Source organism: Nestor notabilis, unplaced genomic scaffold, assembly GCF_000696875.1.
Source record: "Nestor notabilis isolate BGI_N333 unplaced genomic scaffold, ASM69687v1 scaffold18297, whole genome shotgun sequence".
In the NCBI taxonomy this organism is placed as follows: domain Eukaryota; kingdom Metazoa; phylum Chordata; class Aves; order Psittaciformes; family Psittacidae; genus Nestor; species Nestor notabilis.
The window spans coordinates 15,066-36,077 of record NW_009935329.1 but is presented as its reverse complement, the minus strand read 5'-3'; the positions used below and the strand labels follow the sequence as shown (position 1 = coordinate 36,077).

Here is a 21,012-nt window from a genome sequence, read left to right as displayed (position 1 = left end):
TGCCTGCTCCCAGATTAGCAATGTCTGCTTTCTTCTACCATTACTTTCTCTGCCGGTGCCTTAGCACCTCCATTTTTCCCCACACACACTGTCCAGTACTACCTGTGTTTTCTGTTTGACATCACAGGACAATAGAAAAGCCCAAACACAGACAGCAAACTCAAATTAGTTTTAGTGGCAAAAGTTGCTCTTCCTATTTTCCAATTCTGGAAAAAAAAAAAAAAAAAAAAAAAAAAAAAAAAATATTACCTCTTCCTATTACCTCTCTTTCATCTTCCTCTATGTTTTTTTTTTTCTCTTTTTTCACAATGATATTTGAAGATGTAATATTTTGCGTTCAGAACAGAAGCGCATATAAAGTGGTTGAAGCCAACTTCTAACACGCCATCTTCCGAAGATGTAATATTTTGCGTTCAGAACAGAAGCGCATATAAAGTGGTTGAAGCCAACTTCTAACACGCCATCTTCCAAGCTTTATGAAGGAGGTAACATCTACAAGACTTAATTACTTTAAAACCTCCATAGCTGATACTTTCTTTAGCTGAAGAACAGTGTATTGTGCCTACTTATTGCAAAACCTAACTAAAAAAAAAAAAAAAAATAATAAAAAGCTTAATAAACCCCATCATTTTGTCTTGGAATCTGCACTGTATATCACACTTCCATCACAAAACATACAGCATACGAAAAGGACTCTACAGCAAGAAATGGGATATGATTCCATTCCCTCTCCATCTCAAATTATTTACAATGCTTCACTTCCTTGTAATTAATCCGTTTACCTCTGGAAGACCCTACTGTCAAGAATATTCTCTTACAGAATCCAAGGGAACAGCAAAATGAAAAGTGAGTCAGTGAAACTGCAATATTTATAGACCCTGAGCGACTTGATAAAAACCATTTTTCACAAAGACTGTTAAGTGATCATATACAGACAGTAAGTAATTTGAAATTTTATTACCCTTTTCTTTCCAGGTTCAGAAGCACGTGTATCATAGTCATCTGGAAGCTGTAGATAATCTTCCATTCTGCTGGCAATTGCTTCCCAGTCACGTTTCCTTTTAGTGCCAGTCCGCAAACCATCCAGCTTGTCTGAGAACAAACACAGAGCCTCAGAGTTAAAGGAGAATTTTTTCTATTATTCACACAAACAAGAGGAAAGTGGAAAACTTTTCAAAAGAATGAGCAGCAGAACTTGTATATCCAGCTTGTCTTGACAGGTGGAATGATGAGAGTTGAAATAAACTAGAGAAGACTCAACACCATTTTCAAGTTTTATTGATATTTCACATTAAATGTGTGGCAATAACACTCGGTCTCATTGTATGAGAGAGAAAAGCTTGCTTCTGGATGTTCACACTGTATGGAGACTGTCCTTACAGGTACAACATAGCCACTGATAGCTAGGAACCATAGATCCACCTTTCTGTATTTGAACATAATACTAAAGCTGTAGCATTTTTCCCAAATTTGGGGTTTAATACTGTGTCAAACATGGCATACATGCAGTATCAGGGAACAAGTGACGATCATATAATTTAATGCCATAACAAGTATTTGAGATACTGGTTTTGCTAAACAAAAAGCTCCTTGGAAACACTGATTTCCCTCCCCCGCTCCCCCCCACCTCCGCTTCTAATTCTCTCCCCACAAGGAAAACACGCTCAAAAAAAAATCATCCAGGACTGGAAAAATAATCTTAGAATCTTTTGTTTCATGGTGTAAGAGGTCAGTCATGAATATTTGAGCAGTACATTTGTCCAACAGTCATTTTCTTCCTTTTCTCATTGAACCGATAAGGCATGAGGAGAAACAATTCCATTCCTAGGTTCTAAAATTTTGTTCCTCTTTGGACACTTATTTTCAGTGAAAAAACAACACCTTCTTGAAATTATGTGGCAAACTGCTTTTGGAAAGGAGATGAAGTATTCACTGTAAGATTACAAACAACAAAGAATGAAAATGAAAAACGGCTTTACAAGTCAAAGAAAATCCTAGGATTTCTGTCGATGTATCATTTTATAAGCCAACAATTCAAGTATATGCAGAAGGAATACTAAGCTTGGCAGTTACGTTCTGTAAACCATTACCAGTGATGTCAATAACATTGCTCCAGAAGTCACTGATGTAATAAAATTCACCCACAAAAGGCCTCAGAAATAAACCAAAGTGGCATAGTTTCTGGATAGAAGAACAGGATGTTCAAAGGTATGTATTTAAAGAAGCTCAGTTTAGAGATGAGTTTTTCTACTTAATATGTGAGAAAAAAGAGCAACAAGAGAGATAATGTGAGGCAATGATGATGTAGACATGCTAGCATAATTTAAATGCCATAAACTAATGAAGTAATTTCTCCCTCACACAACTTTAAAATTTTGAGACTCTGCCTTTGCCCCATTTCCCAGGAACAGACACAGAATTTTTTCTGAGAAAATATTTTAAACCCCCTCTGCCTTTTAAAAACCCCAACATTGAAGAAAACGGCAGAATATTTGTATCTGTGATATGATATCTCGTTACACAATTCAGTTAAGGGTTCTTTTGCTCTAAGTAAATCTGCCGAATTTGAAGTTCAATCTCCACAGAAAGACGGCACTCCCTCTAGAAGACAAAATTGATTCATACAATATTCCTCTGTTACTCCAGCATGTAACGTACTTGCACTATTCCTCAGTATTACTCTCAGATCAATCAGCATAGATCATTCAGAGCATAAGGGTTTCCAGAAAAAGTAACATTGAAAAGATGAGCAACAAATGCATTGAGGAGCATTTAGGAACACAAAGACCTGAAACTTCAGGAGCTCTCTATTGACAAGTATCTGTACAACAAGGCAACATGCTATGATGCATTACCATCACCAAGAAATGTATAACTCTCAAATGCCAATTCAGGAGTTCAGGAGGCATTCAGAGTATGAGGTTCCCCTCTGCCCCTTTTTGCCACTGCTAGACAGAATTTATTTTAAAATGTCATCTCCTTCCATTTTTGAAGATTGCGTTTCCAGAGGGATCTGCTTCCATCCATACTATCGTGGTTCAAGGTATGCCTTGCAGTAGACACACTACAGAAACATCAAAAGCCTACCACAAAGCATTATTTCAGAATATTCTTTTCTGAAAATGAGACAAAGTGTCATTTTGTAACAATGGTGCTTGTGAATATTTATGGCTGGTAATTATTTAGTGTTAAACTATCAAACATCATTTTACCATTTAAATTTTAAAACCAATGAAGCAGCAGCATTTCTGAAAACCCACAGACCATAACAACTCACCTTTGGAATTTTAATAATAAAGCATCTGAATGTAACTGACTTAATGGACTCCTTCAAAAACAAAATGAATCAATCAACTAAATTTTTGCTCTTCTTATACAAAAGCCACCAAGTTTTATGTAAAAAGTTATTTGCATTCTAGAACAAATTTTATAATGGTTTCAGAACTTAAGCTATGCCAGTGGTCATTTCTCCTGAAATCCTGAAAAGTTTGTTGGACTTGCCACTAAACTGCACATTGAAACAGAGTATTGCACTAAACATTTGGAATATAGTCAATTTTAAAAATGTAAGTCTGTTTTTGTAAATTTAAATACAGGAACTGATGTGCACTATGCACCAAGACAGATCAGTGATTTACAGACCAGGTTTAGAATAAAAACATGGCTGTGCACCCACAACACACAAGGAAACAATATACCACACACACACACTCAGAGGAATGCATCGCCCCTGCCAAAGTGAATCTGAACTAAAGCAAGAGCTCTGGAGTGTATGGTATGGTGACTATCGTAAGTCAGCATTGCAGCTGAAGAACTGAAAACGTGCAGACCTTTTTTGAGGATTATTACAATCAGTAAAATCTTATTGTGCTTTACTGTAACAACATCTACACAGAAAGAAAACAAAGGCAAAACAAAGCTTAGTGGTTTTTTTGGATTCTGCACATGTATCATTTCTGCAAATGTGTGCCTTCTAGGACTAATGCGATAGACCTAACGGCCAGCCCAGTTCCCAAGAAATAACTCAACTTTGGAATAACAAATGCATACCACAGTCTACATGCCTTTCAGGAAATAATTTTAATTGGTCATCTACAACAAAGGCTCATTGTGAATTAAATATAATAATTTTTACTCACATACTGCAAGTGCTTATAATGCATACCTTGAGCCAAAAGTTGTCCGCCCTTGCAGAGCAATTGTTTGAAAAAGCAGCATTCATTACATAGGAACACACATGGCTTTTTTAAAATGCATCTTCTGTCAGAATTTACTTTTAATCTATAGTTCCACATATTTATAAAAATTAATCTAGAGGTTAGTTATAAAAGTTCTCTGTGTCTTGGCAGCATGCTAACATCCAGTTTGTTAATGGAGTTTGATTGTTAAAGGATTATTGCAACAGCCTTGCAAGCAACTTACTTTAGCAAAAATTCACTCTGCTGCTCGCTCCTCATTTTACAGTGGAGACCATATACAAATCCTGTGGTTTATATTAATGCGGTTTTCATATGGAAAAAAACGCAACACAATTCTTTATTTGTTACCAGTATTTCATCATGAGAGAGGTAAATTTTTAAAGCTATCTCTAAATTTCTGCTGCAGTCACAGTGTCCACATTGCTAGAAACTACAAATAAAATCTTTTTAGAACACGTGAACTCCTGTGATATTTGTACAGCAGACGGGATGACTTAAGGTTCACCATGTGCAGTACAACAGATCTGCTCCTACTACTCAGTATTTAAAGGAGTCTATATTATTTGGAATATAACACAGCGTATCAGAGCATTCTTCAACAATGAAGTTTTCCAGTACTGTGACTTCATACATAACTGGGGAGGGGAAGGGATAGGGGTGTGAGGGGGAATCATAAACTTCAGAAATAATCTTAAAATACTAAAACAATCAACACTTAAAACAAGAATGCAGAGCAATCCTGAATTAATTATGTCTAACTGCCTAGCTGTTTGATATATTTGAATCACTGAGTACAGGGTTCCTCCTGTTGTAAGCAGGTGCCACAATGTCAATGTATCCCACAAATATTTAAATCACTTAAAAGAGAGCACAGCAGCAGAAGAGATGGTGCAACTAAGCAGTTAACAGTACAAGATGAAAAGCTGCTTTACGCAAGCCAGAACTTCTCATGATATTTCTATGGTGCAGTTATGATTTTGGTTATTGAAAGTAGTGATAGACAGGGCTGTACCACACATGCAGAAGCAAATCTCAAAATATCAAGACATGCTACATCCCATTCAGATATTTGTTACTTCTCACGGACATAACAGAAAATAACAGTCTTAATCAGATTTAACTGACAAAATCTTCACTTGGAATCGTTAATGTTCAGTGAAACAAACAAACAAAACCCCAAACCAAACCTGATCACAATGACTAGAAACCCTTTTCCTTGTGTACACCTTCCACCATAGCCACGGCGCATGCACTTCTTCCTGAAAGTTGCTTTTGACTTTGACAGAAACTTAATAATAGCGTGTCTAACACAACCAGCAAAAATAGCGCCCTTGTACTCCTGGAAAGTCCATTTTGTATCCTACCAAGAAGAATTCTAGTACTCTCCTGGAACTGAAAAGTGTAACAAAGTTTAACTTTTCAATACCAAGGCCTAATCATTCAGAATCAACTTCAAAGCATGGCACTACTTTGTCTCACACCCATCAATTTTGGCTAGTGAGAAACATCTTCAATACAGTTAGCTACCAGATACATCATCAAGAAAGTAAGAAGTTACTGATGACATTTAGGCTTGAAAAAAAGTGTGCAGTATGAACAAGAATGCAGTGCAATGTTAAGTTGACTTTGTATTTTACAATACAGAAGAAATGAATAAAGAATAGAAATACTGCTTTCTTTTTTTTTTTAAATTTTAAGACAAAGTACTTTCCTTGAACAAACGGAAGAACAATGAGTATATAAACCAGCGATGGTTAGAAAGTTGTAATTCCCTTGCCTCTGGGAGAAGACAAATTACTTTTCTGTATAGATGCTTTTGCATTTTTAGACACGTGTATGAGATCAACACATTTATTTGTCTTTGGTAAGGAGGCACAATAAAAACAAAAAATCAGGTTTTGCAAACATCATCAGATACCAACTAGAATAACAGGAAAAAATAAATACCCACCTAGCTTTGCCTCAGAAGTGTCCATCTCCCATTTGCTTTTCGGAATGTAACCCTAAATCATACACAGAGAGAAGCTCGGAGGATTAGAGAGAGACACACATGCATATCACTTTCGAACTGGAAACAGCATTATAATGGGAGCTTAAGGTATTTCCTTCTGTAAGGCACAATTCTTGTTATCAGATGAAGGAAACAAATTACTCAGTATTTCAGAACTTCCGCATCCACTTCCCATTCAATCATTTTAGCAGCCCTTGCAAATCATTGCAAAAGTGCTGCCCTCTGCAAACAGAGAACTCTGGAATGAGTCTAACAGACACCCATGGCGCTGTGTGCACAGTTACTATATGATATTATCCCAGGTGGCAAAGTTACTGCAACACAACTTATCAGGCATAAAGAATATCCAAAGCTTTACAAACACAAATGAAAAAGTTACCATAGTCACCAGTATTTAAGAATATATTCTCAGATTTACTACACACAAGCCTCACTGAATCCTTCTGAAGGGACATGCTGAATTCCTTAGTGGTTAGCCCACAACTACACCATTTTTTTTTTTAATGAGTATCTCCTGAAACACTAAGATTTAATTACTACTTTTTATTTTAAAATAACCCTCTTAGTTCGATGATTCTTTCAAAACACTTTTCCCCTACAAATGATGTCATCATGATCTTAAGGCAGTTTATTCCTTGTCCATTAGCATAATGATATTGAATTTGGCAAAAAGCTATTTATTTTAGGCATGTTCTTGTTATTTTCTAATTTTATACGCGTGGACAAGTAAATCCTTATTGAGCAACCCCATATAACTCATTTTAGCCATTCAAAATTGACATAAAAGTACTTATGTTTCTCCACAATCACATAAAAAGCTCAATGTAATGAAATGGAACCCTTGTGAGAATTTCATTATTTTAAGAATGATTTTTAATAGAGGGAGAAGAACTACTCTAGAAAATTTCAGCATGGAAACAAACAATCCACAAACCAGTTTTATTACATTAACTTCTTTCCTGCTCTATTTATTTGCCTCCACTGTGGTAAACATATATGTGTACTTGTTAATCTTAAGGGTTACTAAATCGGAGTGTACTATTCCAGAGAGCTACACTGCTTTTGATTATGTTCGGCATTGCTCTTCCAAAATCCTCAAAAGACCTTTTTTCTATCAAGCATATATCAGTGACTTGAGATTATCAGATCTCTGTATTTTATTGTTTAATCATGTCTGTAATTAATAGAAATTAAGATGGTTTGTGCTGCAATATTTCCTTGTAACAAATAAAAAACCTTCATGTATATATGTTTATCTATACTTTTAAACCAAGTTGCCCATTAAAAGTTGCTCAGAAAGTTTACACCACAGCTAGAAGCCTGTATTGAAGAAAGTGATGTGTGATATGCTGGTGAGAGCACTAAGTTAAATGCATCAATAATTCATACCATCAAGCACAGAAAGGCAAGAATTGTCTGAATGCTAAAAGCAACACTATGGGAGTTGATAATGGCAACAAGAGTGACTTTGGTGGTGTGAAATGGCCTATTGTGTGCTGAATCTGTACAATATCCTGGTCCTCAGATAGGATGAGAAAAGATTCAGACTTCATCCTTTGGTACAAGACTCCAATAAACAGGAAGTAACCAAAAATGTCTGAGATGAGCAAAGTCCTTTTTCTTGATGGAAATTTACTATTCCTCAGGAATGGCAGTTTAGAAAGCAGCTGAAATACTTGGTTGTGGGAACCAGGGTTTGACACATTCAACTCATCACGCATTGACCAGTTGCAGCTCCAGCACATACCAAGAATCCTTTGGAAGCCTTCCATAACCTTTTAGATACATACCTAAAAACACCAGCCCTCAGGGCAATTCTCTAACCTTCATATATCCAAGAAACCTAATCCCTCATCTTGGAAACACCTACTGACAAAGTCAGAGAACCTTGGCAGAGAAAGCATTCTTCTTCGTAACTGTTGTCATATATTGTGACAGTCGAGGAGAGCTCTTCAGACACATGAAAGGAAGTAAGCTAAACTTGTCTTTGCCCATTCTTCCCATCCCTCCACTTAGTGTAATTCTTAGATAATCTGAAAGATAGCACTATAGTGTACTGCAATTTATAAATGTTTGTAAGAGGCGTATTGCCACGCTCCACTGATAATCCTGTTTGTGGCATATACGCAAAGATTCCTAAAAAATTCAGTTAGGAATAATATGATTTAATATTAAAGTTCTCCTAGAAATGTTTAAGAAACAAGTGACTGGAAACACGTGCATTAAGATTATACTGCTAAGAGTGGCAATGGGTTGGCATTTACAAAGCTGGGATTCTCCCTCAGACACATTAACAAACATTTCATGAGAGATGGCTGATGTGTCTCCTACCAGTTCACTTTCTTCCTCCTCTGCTGTATCCTTCTTGTCTTCTTCTTTCTGGTCTTCAATATTTGCATCAAAATCCTCCATCTCCACCTGTTCCAAAGCATAAGCACAGACTTTTGCGCTGCTTGACTTCTACATATTAACATTTTAGATTAATATCTAAAATGAATAATAGAAGAACTAGAAGATTCCAAGTTCAAATAGAATAATAATAAAAAAAAAGAATCCAGCTTGGAAAGTATTATGATGCAATATATATGAATACTGTCTCCATTTTGGCTTCCCTCAGAAGCAGGGTCCCTTCTAGCTACAGAGTGACAAACTGTATGGGAAAGTAGCAATTGTTTATTCTCTTCCTTCACATGCATTCTTTGTGCTGCCAGTATCTGTAACAGTGAGATACTTCTCCTGCTTCCCACACAGTCACATTTCAAAACCTGGAATCTCAGAAAAGAATTTTAAGCTTGCCATTTACACATGACTGGAATGGCTCTCCAACATCCCTAACAAGACTTCACCTCTGATATATTTAAATATCAAAGTGAAGAATAATAACCAGAGATTAACGTAATAAAGAAAATGGATGTTTTAAGACATACATCTAACCCTGCCCAAGTAATATAATACTTTCTGGGATCCATGTCTCTAATGGGGATTCATGTGTATACTGTAGAATCCCTAAACTCTTCAAGTATATACAGTTCTTCATACCATTAGTAAAACCTTGATGCACAGAGTAAATCCCAAATCTGCCCTTCTCTGAGTCTACTTAAGAGCTGAGATGTTTGCTGTTCTCTTATAGATTGCTATATTCCAACACATACAATACGGAGATTCAAAAATAAGCTGCTGTCCTCATGACAAACTGCAAGAGTAAACTCTCTTCCTACTTCAGCAGTTCATCAGTTTCTATGACTAAGGCAGGAGCTGTTTATGACAGCTACTTGCAGCTATGGTACATTCATGATAGCGTATGATTAACATACAAATTTATTCACAGAGCTCCTGAAACATCTGCCAAAGAAGAATGCAACACTACAGAAAATTGACACACTAAAGATGCATGTCACAGCAAACTCCAAATGGAATTAAAAGGCAGCATACTTCTACAGCAAGTGTAATCTTCTGCTACATGTTATTTCTTTCTTCATTGTCTGCTACAGGTCCATATGTCTCAGAGCAGTGACCACAAGGAAGTCAAATCCATTTATTTATTTATTTTACCAAACTATTTCCTCAAATTATGATCCAATTAATCCAGCAACCTGAAAAAAAGTCCTGAGTTTCGTCTGAGAGCACGAAGATCCTCTTTAATTGGTACTCAACAGTTGCTACGATCAAAGCGGCTTCAACTCTTCCTCAGATACCTAATCCTGGGCTCCAAAAAGGTGATAAAAAATTAACGTGTACCTTCATATTTGGGCAATTAATAAGAATAATGGAATACACTTGTCTGACACAGAGATTCTGGCTTTCTACAGAGCCAAGTATAACTGCCCTGTTGTGATCAGACCTTTTGCTGCTCTGTATTTTCTGCACGGTCACATCTACGTAATTTTAACAAGCACAGAGATTCTCACCTCTTCAATAGCAGCATCTTGCAATAGAGAACGAATGTCAAGACGCATCATGTGACGTGGTGCTGCCTCCCAGTGATCAGACATCTAACAAAAAACAAACAAAAATGAAGCACTTCTAAAAATATAACATTCAATGGACGATTTGGTTTCTGATCATGAACAAGATGTATCTGTACTTAAGTAATTTCAATTGATCCCATGAAATAACTACAAGCTCTTCTTAGAGGAAAAGTCTAATAATTTATGTAGTCTAAAGGAGGTATTTGAACAACAGCGGGCCTGAAAGCACAATGAAAACTATCATTAATCCTATAACTCCAGATGTATACGGTTACCCTGCTGATATCCTTTAGCTTGCGTCCATGAATATTCCTCTTGGAACACGTCTGGTTATCTGCACTCATTTCAGCTAAGTACACCTAGAAAGAGAAAAACAATATTAGCTCTTTTTTTCCCCCTGGTTATACACTTTGCAGTTGTACATTCTAAGAAAGTTAAATTTGTAAATGCAAACTACAGAATTTTTCCTGATTGTGGGAGGGACTTTGCATTCAAAAGTTTAGAAATACCAGCATATGGGTGCTAGCAAGTTCAAATGCTTTTTAGGCTCCATTACCTCAAAACCCTTGGTTTTTGCAGCACTCCAGAACTGTTCAAAGTGTCGCACTCTATCATTGATAGCATCAAGGATTATGAAGGGGAAGAAGCCATCATCCAAGGTCTTTTTGAAAGTTTTAAACATGCTGGTACGATAGGTCTCTTCCATATCAGCTTCGTATTCATACTCCATCACCTTTATCAAGGACAAAATCATTTAAGAAAGAGGACACCTATGTTCAACTGCTGAATGTCACAACCACTAAGTACATTGGTATGAGAAAAACATCTTCCGGGTCAACTTTTCAGAATACTACCCTTAGGTTATACTAAGTTTTTTGAAAAGCAGGCCACAGACCTCTGCACTCTTCCAGAGCCACGCATTGTAATTCTGATTGCCACTGTGTTGTTCCAGAATGTCTTATTTCTTTGTCAAGATAAGGAAGCAAATTAAAAGTACCTTCTTTTTCACTTTTTTCCCTGTATCTGGGTCTCTCTCTTCTTTTTCCACTTCAGTGATAAAATAGTCATCCAGGCTGAGCACTCTTGGTGCAGGTCCTCCACACTCTACTTCTTTATCCTGGGAAGAAAGCAAAAAGAAAACATATATTCTTGTTGAAATATTCCATTATGCTACAGAGCATCTTCAAAACACTTCTGGTATACAGCAGTTCCCTGCTCTACCTTCAAAACAAGAAGAGAGCAGTTTTTGTCACGCTCGCTAATAGAGGAGGGGGCTTCAATGCCATAGTAAGACATGTGCATGTGAAATTCCAGACAAACAGAAAGAAAACAGCAGAGGAATCGCACATAAAAGACAAGCAGCACTACACAGTGGGCGGTTGTTTACATACCCTGATGAGTTTTGCGACATGTGTCTTTCCACTGCCAGGCAACCCTCTCATTATGATTACAATCTGAAAAAAAGATCATGTAAGAAGACAGGATACTGTACTACACTTAACATAATGTCTTCTGCAAAAATTTTCCTCTAGAAAAATATGTGCTCTGGGCTCACACTTCTGCATACGTGTCTTGCTCTTCCTTATTTTATATGGTGTGTTGCAAAACCTCTGACTGTGTAAAGCCAAGTCCTCCCTCTGATACATCAAAATCCAAGTGAAGATCTCAGAAGAGTCTAAAATATATTAACATTACTCACTAATAGGAACTTATTCTTAGCATTCCAAGGAAGTTTACAACTCCTGTGGACTCCTAACAACTATACTACAACACTCCAGGCATTTGCAAAGGAACCAAGAGAACTTCCTGAGCTTCCTCAAATGTAAGCTTGTTCTCAACATACTACACTCATGAGCATTTTAGCTAAATACAGACCCCGTAGGAACCTATTGCTGCTTTCAGAATGCATACTCACCCTCTCTGGCCTGCTATCCCGTCCTGGTGGCTTCAAAATATCATCTACATTTTTAGATTCTGGCTTTCTTTCCACTCGTGGAGCAGGTGGTGGCTGACGGGGTATTGATGGAGCAGAAATAGGAATCCTTTCCTCAGGATAGTTTCTACGATCACCTTCAAATTCCAGTGTTTGGACAGAAGAGTTTTCTTAGTTCAGTAAAATAAAAAAATTAAGATGTTCATACCCAGTTGAGCTGATTTAAGCAGACCTTCATTATTTTAGGATAAATTCACATATTTGTCCTCCAGATAATTCACATTTTTAATCTTGAGCCTATTGCAATTGAAGACATTTTTTAGCATAGTAGATAACTGTTGCATTCCTGATCTCGTCACCACTGACAAACAAAACTACATGACACCACCCAGATAAATTTTCCTGCATTATATATTCTGACCAAAGAAATACTGCCAATGAATTAATCATCTCCCAATTAATCTTCACCTCTGCAAGTCTGTATATATACTAATATTCTAGCATAGGTTCAAGATTGAGAAACTGTACCTCCAAACATGGACGGCCCATGATCATATGCTGGGCGATCTGTCTTTCGTTCATACGGTGGTCTTTCAAAACCACCCCGCCTGGAGGAGGGATGGTCTTTCTTGTCACGGTAAGACTGAGTCCTTGAAGGTGTAGTAGGAAGAACCCTGCAGAAAGAATATTTTGTGTATTTCTGGAATCTCTACTACAGATCCCAGAGAGAAGTGAACACGGGCCTCAAATGCAAAATGGACAGCCTGATACTCAGCACAGCCTGAATTGTATTCATTTCAACAGTGTTCCAAAAACACGTACCTATCATCTCGGGGATGACGGTCTTTTTCAAATCTCTCTCGTTCATAATCCACAGAACCACGGTCTCTGTGCAATTCCCGCTCTCTCTTGAAATCCCGATGATCTGTGTTGGAATTACCTTGACGCTCAAAATAAGGTTCACGATCTCTTTCTCTGTTGTAACGACCTGGGTGCTCTGAAAGGAGAAACCCATGGAAATCCAAAGTACTAAAACATATTCAATTTTTTAAATAATTTTTAAAGGAAAAGCAACAAACAAAAGTGCAAGAAAAGTGTATAGAAACATCTTATGTGAGGGCTAGAACTGACTTACTCAGCCATTGAATCTCTTTTCCAAACTGTAACAGAGAACTGTACCATGCAGTGCTATTTAAAGCCACAAAACTGAAGTTTTAAAGTGGCTAGGTCATTGACTACACTACTCCTCTTGACAATACAAACTGAAATTCTTATGGGCCTCTGAAGAAAATGAAGTGGTTCTAGTTTAAACAAGAGTTACTTAGTTTAAAATATGCTTTTACTGCCTTAAAACTTTTCTTAAGAGCTAACTGTCTGAGAGCTAGCCAACCGCTCCATACCTTTTTGAAATGTTTGCCTCTCCGGTAAAGGTTCTGGACGCAGGGTTACCCTCTCCCCATATGGAATCTGTTCCACTTTACTGGTGGTTATATCTGGTTAAAAATAATAAAAAAAAATTAGGATCTTAAAATACCCCTCTCCCATTTTCTTTCTGTTATCATGAAAAGCAATCAGTCAATGGCATTAAAAGCGGCTGGGATAACTTACCAAAATTTCTTTTAATGGATAATGCAAAAATAGCTATACATGAATACACACCACCATGGGTTTGGAAGTCTGAAGTGGTTTTGTCTGTAACTATGTGTACCACTTAATCTTCAGAATGGGACTTCTGCCTTTTCAGATGAGTTCAGGCAGCATGCACAGGCAGAAAATTATAAACATTAAAATGCTCTGAAAGTTTAAAAAACTCTTAAAGTGCTGTAATGTCAAGAATATTAACTGAAATGCTCACTTTAAATTCCTAACAATGATAATTTTCTATCAGCTTTTAGTGAAGCATCTACTTAATGGATTCAATATGGCTTCGATTCATGTTATGGTACCTTAGAGACAGAAAAAAAGTTCTTCAAACAGCAATCTACAGTTTAAGGACTTTGTTAAAACATGATTCCACTCCTGTTAATTAATTCTGTTTAAAAACTAGTGTTGGATTTTAGCTTTGATAAGCTCAGTAGCGAAAATCAGAGCCCTTCACTGTTTGTGTGTTAAATGCTTGTTTAGGGTGCACACCCTTCAGAAATACCAGGACTTTGTCTCACTCCCTGCCCAGAGAGTACCTCACACCAATTAAACAGTATATAAATAATGCAAACACGAGTCACATTCTGCTTTAAGTTACTAAATCACACCTAAGAGCCATAACAATTCAAAGTACCTCCCAGAACAGTTATTTCCATACTCGGCTACAAAGGGATTAAGGGAAAGTATCAGTATCAATCTAAATATAACACATTGATGTAATCATATCAGTTGGTGCTTAGAGACAGACGTGGCTATACACCATTTAGTTCACACGAAATTACTCATTATCACAGCACTGAAGAAAACATTAAATTCAAGTCTGAAGGTTACATACTCTTCAGAACTGCATTTATTGGCATTAGATTGCAATGTATGCAGCCTACAGGTCAACTGCAGAACATCTACAGCATGCTTTGTCTGGCACACTCCTGTAGAAAGACACTAGGAGGACTAATTAGCTCTCCATTACAGATCAAACAAATACACTCACCGCGCCCGTGGCCATAATCCACAGTTTGCTGAATTACGGGTGCTTTAGCAACTGGTGGAATAACTGGAGGAAGGGAGACCGGTACAGCTGATGCAACAGATGTGTGAACAGCAGGTACTTTCACAGGCGACGAGACAGGTGGAGGCATCATTGACTCCTGTTTACACAACTCGTACTCCATATTTGCTCCTTTATCCTCATTTGTGTCCCACAGTCCATGGAAAGAATCCTCATCCCAGCGTTCCTGTTCCATAGTAGAAGGTGATGGTTTTAAAGACTGACCATGACTTGGGGTTGTAGTTGGAGTAGAAACTGGAGCATGTGGCCTTGTCAAAGGTGTAGCAGGCCTTGTCAGTGGGGCACTTGGTCTTGTCACAGGGGTAGGCTGTCTGAACAACACGGGAGGCTTTATAATTACAGCAGGAGAAGGTTTAATAGCTTGGGCTTCTATTGGTGCCTCTGAAGATAGCTGAGAGGAGACCTAGATGCAGAAAGCACTTTTAATGTAGATCTGTAAACTAACCTTCTCTCATCCTCTGTAAGTCAGTAAGCACAATGGCAATCGGTAATCAAATCATAAGCATTTCCTAGTACCTCCATCTAGGTGCTACAGGTAGGAGGACAGTATTTCAAGAACTGGTGGCCTGAAGTAATTTGGTGTTTGTTCACTATGTGAAGGCTTAAACACTATTTATTTTCTCCTTCAAAATAACCTTACCAATTTAAGCTCAAGTAGGCCTATTTCAGTTTAAAAGTTTCTGCAGTTTTATTCCCCAAGACTCCTGCTGTCTGCAAAGATTACTACTGTCTGTGGGGAGGCTGAAAAGGTCTCAATGCAGGGCAGCTTGGTGAGGCACAAGAGGATTAATAAAGCCAACTTCTTTCTGGAAGTCACTGGAAAAATTCCCAGGAAGCAGAAACACCTGGAACCCCCTTAATGAAATCAAGATCAGATCACCGTAAGAAATGGGGAGGTCTAGGGCAATGGAACAAAACAAACCCTTCATGAACGAAACACGGAACCCCATGTGCTATATCACAAGTCTTTTTCAGCACCACAGCAGATGCAAAGTTACAAGCAGCCTTATTAGCAACATGCAATAAAACTTTCAGAACGGTTGTAGATACAAAGCTGAACTTTGTAATAGCAGTTCAAAGTCATGTGAAATGTGAAGGCAGGAATTCCAAGACAGGTAAAACTTGTTTGAAAACCTCTAGGCAGATGGGTGAAGTAGTCTGAGATAGAAAATAAAGTCACTTCCTTAAGGCATCAGCCCACTTGTACTTCTTGGTAGCAAATCTGTTCCATTATTTTACTTTATAGACACTGTGAACAAGGAAGAGGACATGGGCTAAATGAAAACTTGCAGTGTCTCATTCACTGCATAACACTTCTCTCAAGTGAGGGGGAAAACAAAGCTTGGTCTGGCTAAATGTCAGATCCAGAGGTCATTATGGCTAAATTTACTGCTACGGTACCAGCAACTTTGGAGTTAAGATGTGATGAAGAATAAAGCCTGCATCAACTCAGGCATCTTCTCTAACATACATTTAACAAAATCGTTTATTTGTTCTAGGAAGGATTTCTAAACCTGAGTTAACATGACTATAGAAGTTCACTTGGTTTCTGACTGGGTATGAAATACCAAAAAATCCAAATATAAGCAGCTGAAAAGGGTTCCCAGAACCAACCAGGAGATTAAGCAGCAGAGGAATAACTTGCACCACAACAGCAGATGAAGTCACGGAAGTATGCAAATGTAAGCTTCCATGCACCTTATATTACAAAGGGTAATGGGAATTCCCAATAAAGACAGCAAACAGAAAGCTAATGCCTGCTCTACACTGAAGTATCTATTTCTGAAGACCTATTCTCACGTTCCTCTAACTTCAAAGAGGAGAGAACTCTTAAAGTAGGAAAACCAGAGCAAGATGTCTGAACTCAGGCAAGGAACCAGAGGGTCTTCTCATGAGCCTTATGTCTGTGTTTTGGAGAGCTCACCTCTCCTTGCACATCATCCCACAGCAATCTAGGCTGTTGAACCTCATGTGCTACTGTCCCAGTGGGTAATGCTCAGAAGACATTATGGACTGAAAGAGTAGAAAAGGCTTTGGAAAATCTAAAGAAACTAAGAAGTTGCTTTGCCTCAACAGAAGACTGATGAGGTTGTAATGGCTGTTGGAGATGCATTCCACAGAGAAGTTTGATCATCAGAGTGTAGAACTAATCTGACGTATACATTAATAGTAATTACTACCAGCATGTTACAAGTTAACATAAGATTTATTTACCTGAAAGGTACCTGGCCTTGTGCTTGTATTCTGTGATCTTGGAGAGTCCTGTGTGGAAATGTCAGGCTTAAACTCTTTCAACTTTTGTAGCTGTTCTTTTTGCTCTCTGCACATGAATCACAAGGAAGTGTTATCAGTCTGTAGCTTAAATGAAAAAGAAATCAACACTCACGGTGAAACCCACATATTATACTAGCATCAGGGGCCAAGTCCAAAGAAGAAAAGGGCACAGCAGGTTTTACATGATCAACATTGACTCAGAAATCACTGTTTCATATCCACCTCATCATGGAGGCTGCATTTAGTGTATTAGCTGCATCCTGTCTTGATCATAACTTTGCCAAGACATGCAGTTATGCTATTGAGCTTGGCCAGAACCACTCCACTTTGACATTAAAGAGCAAAGCTGGATTTTTAGCTTCTGCCAACACCTTTTGCAAACAAGCAGCCCACTGAAAACGTGTGCGTAGCAGCTCAGTGACTCGCTCTGGTTTGCACACTAACAGGATTGAGGCCAACAAAGTGCAATGGAGATTCCAATATTTAAAAAAAACCCCAAACCAGTGATTTTAACTTTTGTTTCCTTGTTTGATATATCAAAATGCTATTTAATATACAACCAATACATAGTCTATGGACTAGCAGTGCACACTACAACCACTGGATTACAAAGTTGCATTCAGGATGATTTCCTTTCAGTGTTTGTTTTCATGGTTTTTATCTAGTTTTTTTTTATTGCTGATAACTCTTCGTTCATATTAATTGCGTGTATTAAAGTAGTTCCCAAAGAACAACTAAGAATGCGATCTCTCTGTACAAGGCACAACAGAGACCATCCTGACCTGCAATGCATCTGGTTCAATGACTGGCGCAAGGGGAACTTGGCTCATAGAAAGGGATCCCAGTGCTGTGTTAATACAAAGAGTAAACTGAGCAATTGCTAGCACTGGGTGACAAATATGGAACAGCATACATGTCAGAGTATGCTGGTTTATACACAATAAAAGCAAGTCATAGGAGGGCTTTACTTCAGGAGATGAAAGCAGTTATGTGCTGCGCTACCAGTATAACTCTTCATAAGCAAATGATTTGTGATTCTCACAAATGCTTATGATTTGTGATTCTCCTAATCGTCTCCTTAAAGTTGTTGCTACTTTTCAGACCGAGGTCATCTGCTTATAAGAACCTGATGAGAAGTACCAATGTAACTAATTTTTAGATTACCTTCATATTCAAATAAAATCAGTATCAGTAGTATCATGTTTCTATTTCCCCTTTTTACTGACTTAGAAAGAGGTATATGTATCTGATTTCCCAGATAAGATGTTTTAGTTCCAATGTTTCAATACAAATTATTCGCTTAGGTAGTGATTCCCAAACTATGGTCCTTAAGATAAGTCCCTAAGTCCACTGGCTTGCAGTTAGTCATGTTAAACAGCAAAACATGCTCAGCAACATGAGGCAATGCGAAAGTCAGGAAGCTGAAAATGCTCTGTTGAGCCAAACTTTTGGCAAATACTGCTTTATCACACAGATTTCAGAGTTACTAACACCTGCTGAATTAATCTAACTGCACGGGAAAATCAAATTATTCAGAATAGAAGTTCTCCCTTTTAAAAACTGTTTTTCTTGCATTTTGGCTTGCAGTTAAGGCCTTCCACATGGGACAGATGCTTAGCAGCAGTCTTATGAGTCTGAAAAACTAGCTTCAGGAAAAGTGCAAAACGTCTCTGTTGTTTCAACATTGTTTAATGTAAATGTAATAATGATAGCCAAACATTTTAGTTGCCTATTATTTTAGCATAGTATCTTGTTTATTAAATTAAAGCCCTGTCTTTACTAGGCACCAATCCTTAGCTCTCTCTCAGTAACTCATGAATAAAATGAACCACATGAACTTCTGTCTCTGTTTCCCCTTTTTCCTACAATTTTGTCTGGAAGATCTCATTCACTGAAAATAAAGAAACTCATCTCTTTTTTTTTTTTTCTTGTGTGTGGGTTGTTTTTTTGTGTTTGTTTGATGGTTTTTTGTTCCTTGTTTGTGGGTTTGTTGGTTTGGTGTTTGTTTGTTTTTCTCCAAATACATTTAATGCACGTAAACCCATTCAACTAATCACAAAGACAGCATTTGGATAGATAGTACATGCTCCATTCATTCTAATACTACTAAATTTCCTGAGCCTGGGAATGTTTCTGATTTTTAAGAGGATATTCTATTACTCATTCTGACACAAACACCAATTAAAGCCTTTGAGAGTCTAGTAGCTGCTTTCTAAAACAAGGTCTTGGTGAACTCTTGCATTCATATCCTTCTGATTGTTATCACTGCTGTTATGATGATCCTCAGAACTAAGATCAACCAAATTTGACAAAATTGCCGATGATGCTGGATTTCAAATGAGGGAGCATTGTAAAAAGAAAAAACTCACATATATTTTAATTAAAAAGTAAGCAGTACCCAGAAATTAAATAGGTCCCATTGTGTGAATTAAGAACCACATTTATGCAGATCTTGACAGGTAAGTATTAAAAGCAGTTACCAGTGAGCTCATCTGACAGTAATAAAAAGGTTGAAAAGCAATTATCAATAAGCTCATTTGAGGATAACAAAAAGATTTGTCAAGTCAGGAAACAGATTCTTCCCAAAAAGTAACAAACAGGAAATGCCATATTAATGGAGAAAGGGACAACCACCTACTTAAGAAAAAAAAGTCCATCCACAAAAGCTGTGATGGAAGTACTCCAAATAACTTGTTCCATACCAGCTCCTACTATCATACTGTGGTAAAATGAAGTCATTACAGTGTAAAGGAATAAATTAGGAAAGAAGCACCATCTCCACAGAATGGGATTCCCATACAAAGTGGCAGAACCAGGCAACTCACCGAAGCATTTTGAGCTCTTGGGCAGCCTTCAGAATTATCTCGTGCTGTCTTTGGCTAAGGACCATCACTCCTCCCAAGGACTGGTCAGAGTCCAGGTTTGAATCTGCTCCCAGCATATCAGAGGAATGTGAAGGTGGAGGAAGGGATGAATCTGAATGATCATCCAAAGACCGCAGTCTGTCTCCATCATCTGGATACCACCTATCTGACAACCGTTCTCTCTCCCAGTCAGCCCTTTCAGGAACGTAGTCTTGCTTCTCCCGCCATGTGTCATATCTCTCTGGATATTCTCGAATCCTCAGCTCTCCCCTGTCTCGGAGGTCTCTGTCATAATGATCTCTGTTCCTATCCTCCCTCCACCTATCTTCACGGTATCTGTCCAGGGGTGGAAGAGGTGGTAATGGTGGTAGAGGGGGGATATCCATGTCACGATTCCCCATTTCTCTGTCATCCACGGGTCTCATGTCCCAGTCTCTATCCCATTCTCTGTCTAAATCTTGTTCATAAATATCTGAGGATCTTCCAGTCCTATCTACATCTCTCTCTAGTTCCCTCTCTCTTGGCCTTTTCCAGTCATCCCACCACGAATCTCGTCTGTCACGATCGGATGATAAAGGAGGTAGTGGTGGTAGGGGAGACAGTGGAGGCAATGAGTGGTGGGATTGCAACCTGTCATCTCTGTCATATGCATCTACAGAATCATCCTGGTAATCAGAGTTGTGATCTCTCCAGTATCGTTCTCTTTCCCAGTCATCCAATTGCTCATGCTCCAAAGAAGGGTCATCTTGACTATCTAAAGGAAATTCCTCCTGCATTCTATCATCTTCATGACCCCAAGAACCCCTGAGTGTCTCATCTCGATGGTATGGAGGCAATTTGTCAGGGTCATCTCCTAGGTGAATGGGTTTACCCATATTGCCTGTTTCAGATCTTCCTGCTTCCCTCTCGCGGCTACCTGCCCTCCTGATAGGATCCCTCTCATGGCTACCTGCCTGCCTGACTAGGCCCCTCTCATGGCTTCCAGCCCGCCTCATGGGGACCCTCTCCCGGCTAACCCCCCGCCGTACAGGGCACCCCTCCCGGCTCACA

The 21,012-nt window shown here is 38.2% G+C and overlaps 1 protein-coding gene across 1 annotated transcript in view; it reads right to left on the bottom strand.

Moving 5' to 3' along the window:
- Positions 1-21,012, bottom strand: part of YLPM1 (YLP motif containing 1) — a gene marked incomplete at its 5' end in the record, with an annotated part of 37,809 nt that overhangs the window by 1,806 nt on the left and 14,991 nt on the right. Inside the window, 15 exons of the mRNA XM_010017795.1 lie at positions 962-1,092; positions 6,151-6,202; positions 8,542-8,628; positions 10,119-10,202; positions 10,454-10,537; positions 10,735-10,911; positions 11,176-11,295; positions 11,570-11,632; positions 12,094-12,248; positions 12,640-12,761; positions 12,934-13,108; positions 13,512-13,604; positions 14,747-15,184; positions 17,050-17,144; positions 19,924-20,952. Of these exons, the coding sequence (XP_010016097.1) occupies positions 962-1,092; positions 6,151-6,202; positions 8,542-8,628; positions 10,119-10,202; positions 10,454-10,537; positions 10,735-10,911; positions 11,176-11,295; positions 11,570-11,632; positions 12,094-12,248; positions 12,640-12,761; positions 12,934-13,108; positions 13,512-13,604; positions 14,747-15,184; positions 17,050-17,144; positions 19,924-20,952 (2,905 nt within the window). The remainder of the gene's footprint in view (positions 1-961; positions 1,093-6,150; positions 6,203-8,541; positions 8,629-10,118; positions 10,203-10,453; positions 10,538-10,734; positions 10,912-11,175; positions 11,296-11,569; positions 11,633-12,093; positions 12,249-12,639; positions 12,762-12,933; positions 13,109-13,511; positions 13,605-14,746; positions 15,185-17,049; positions 17,145-19,923; positions 20,953-21,012) is intronic.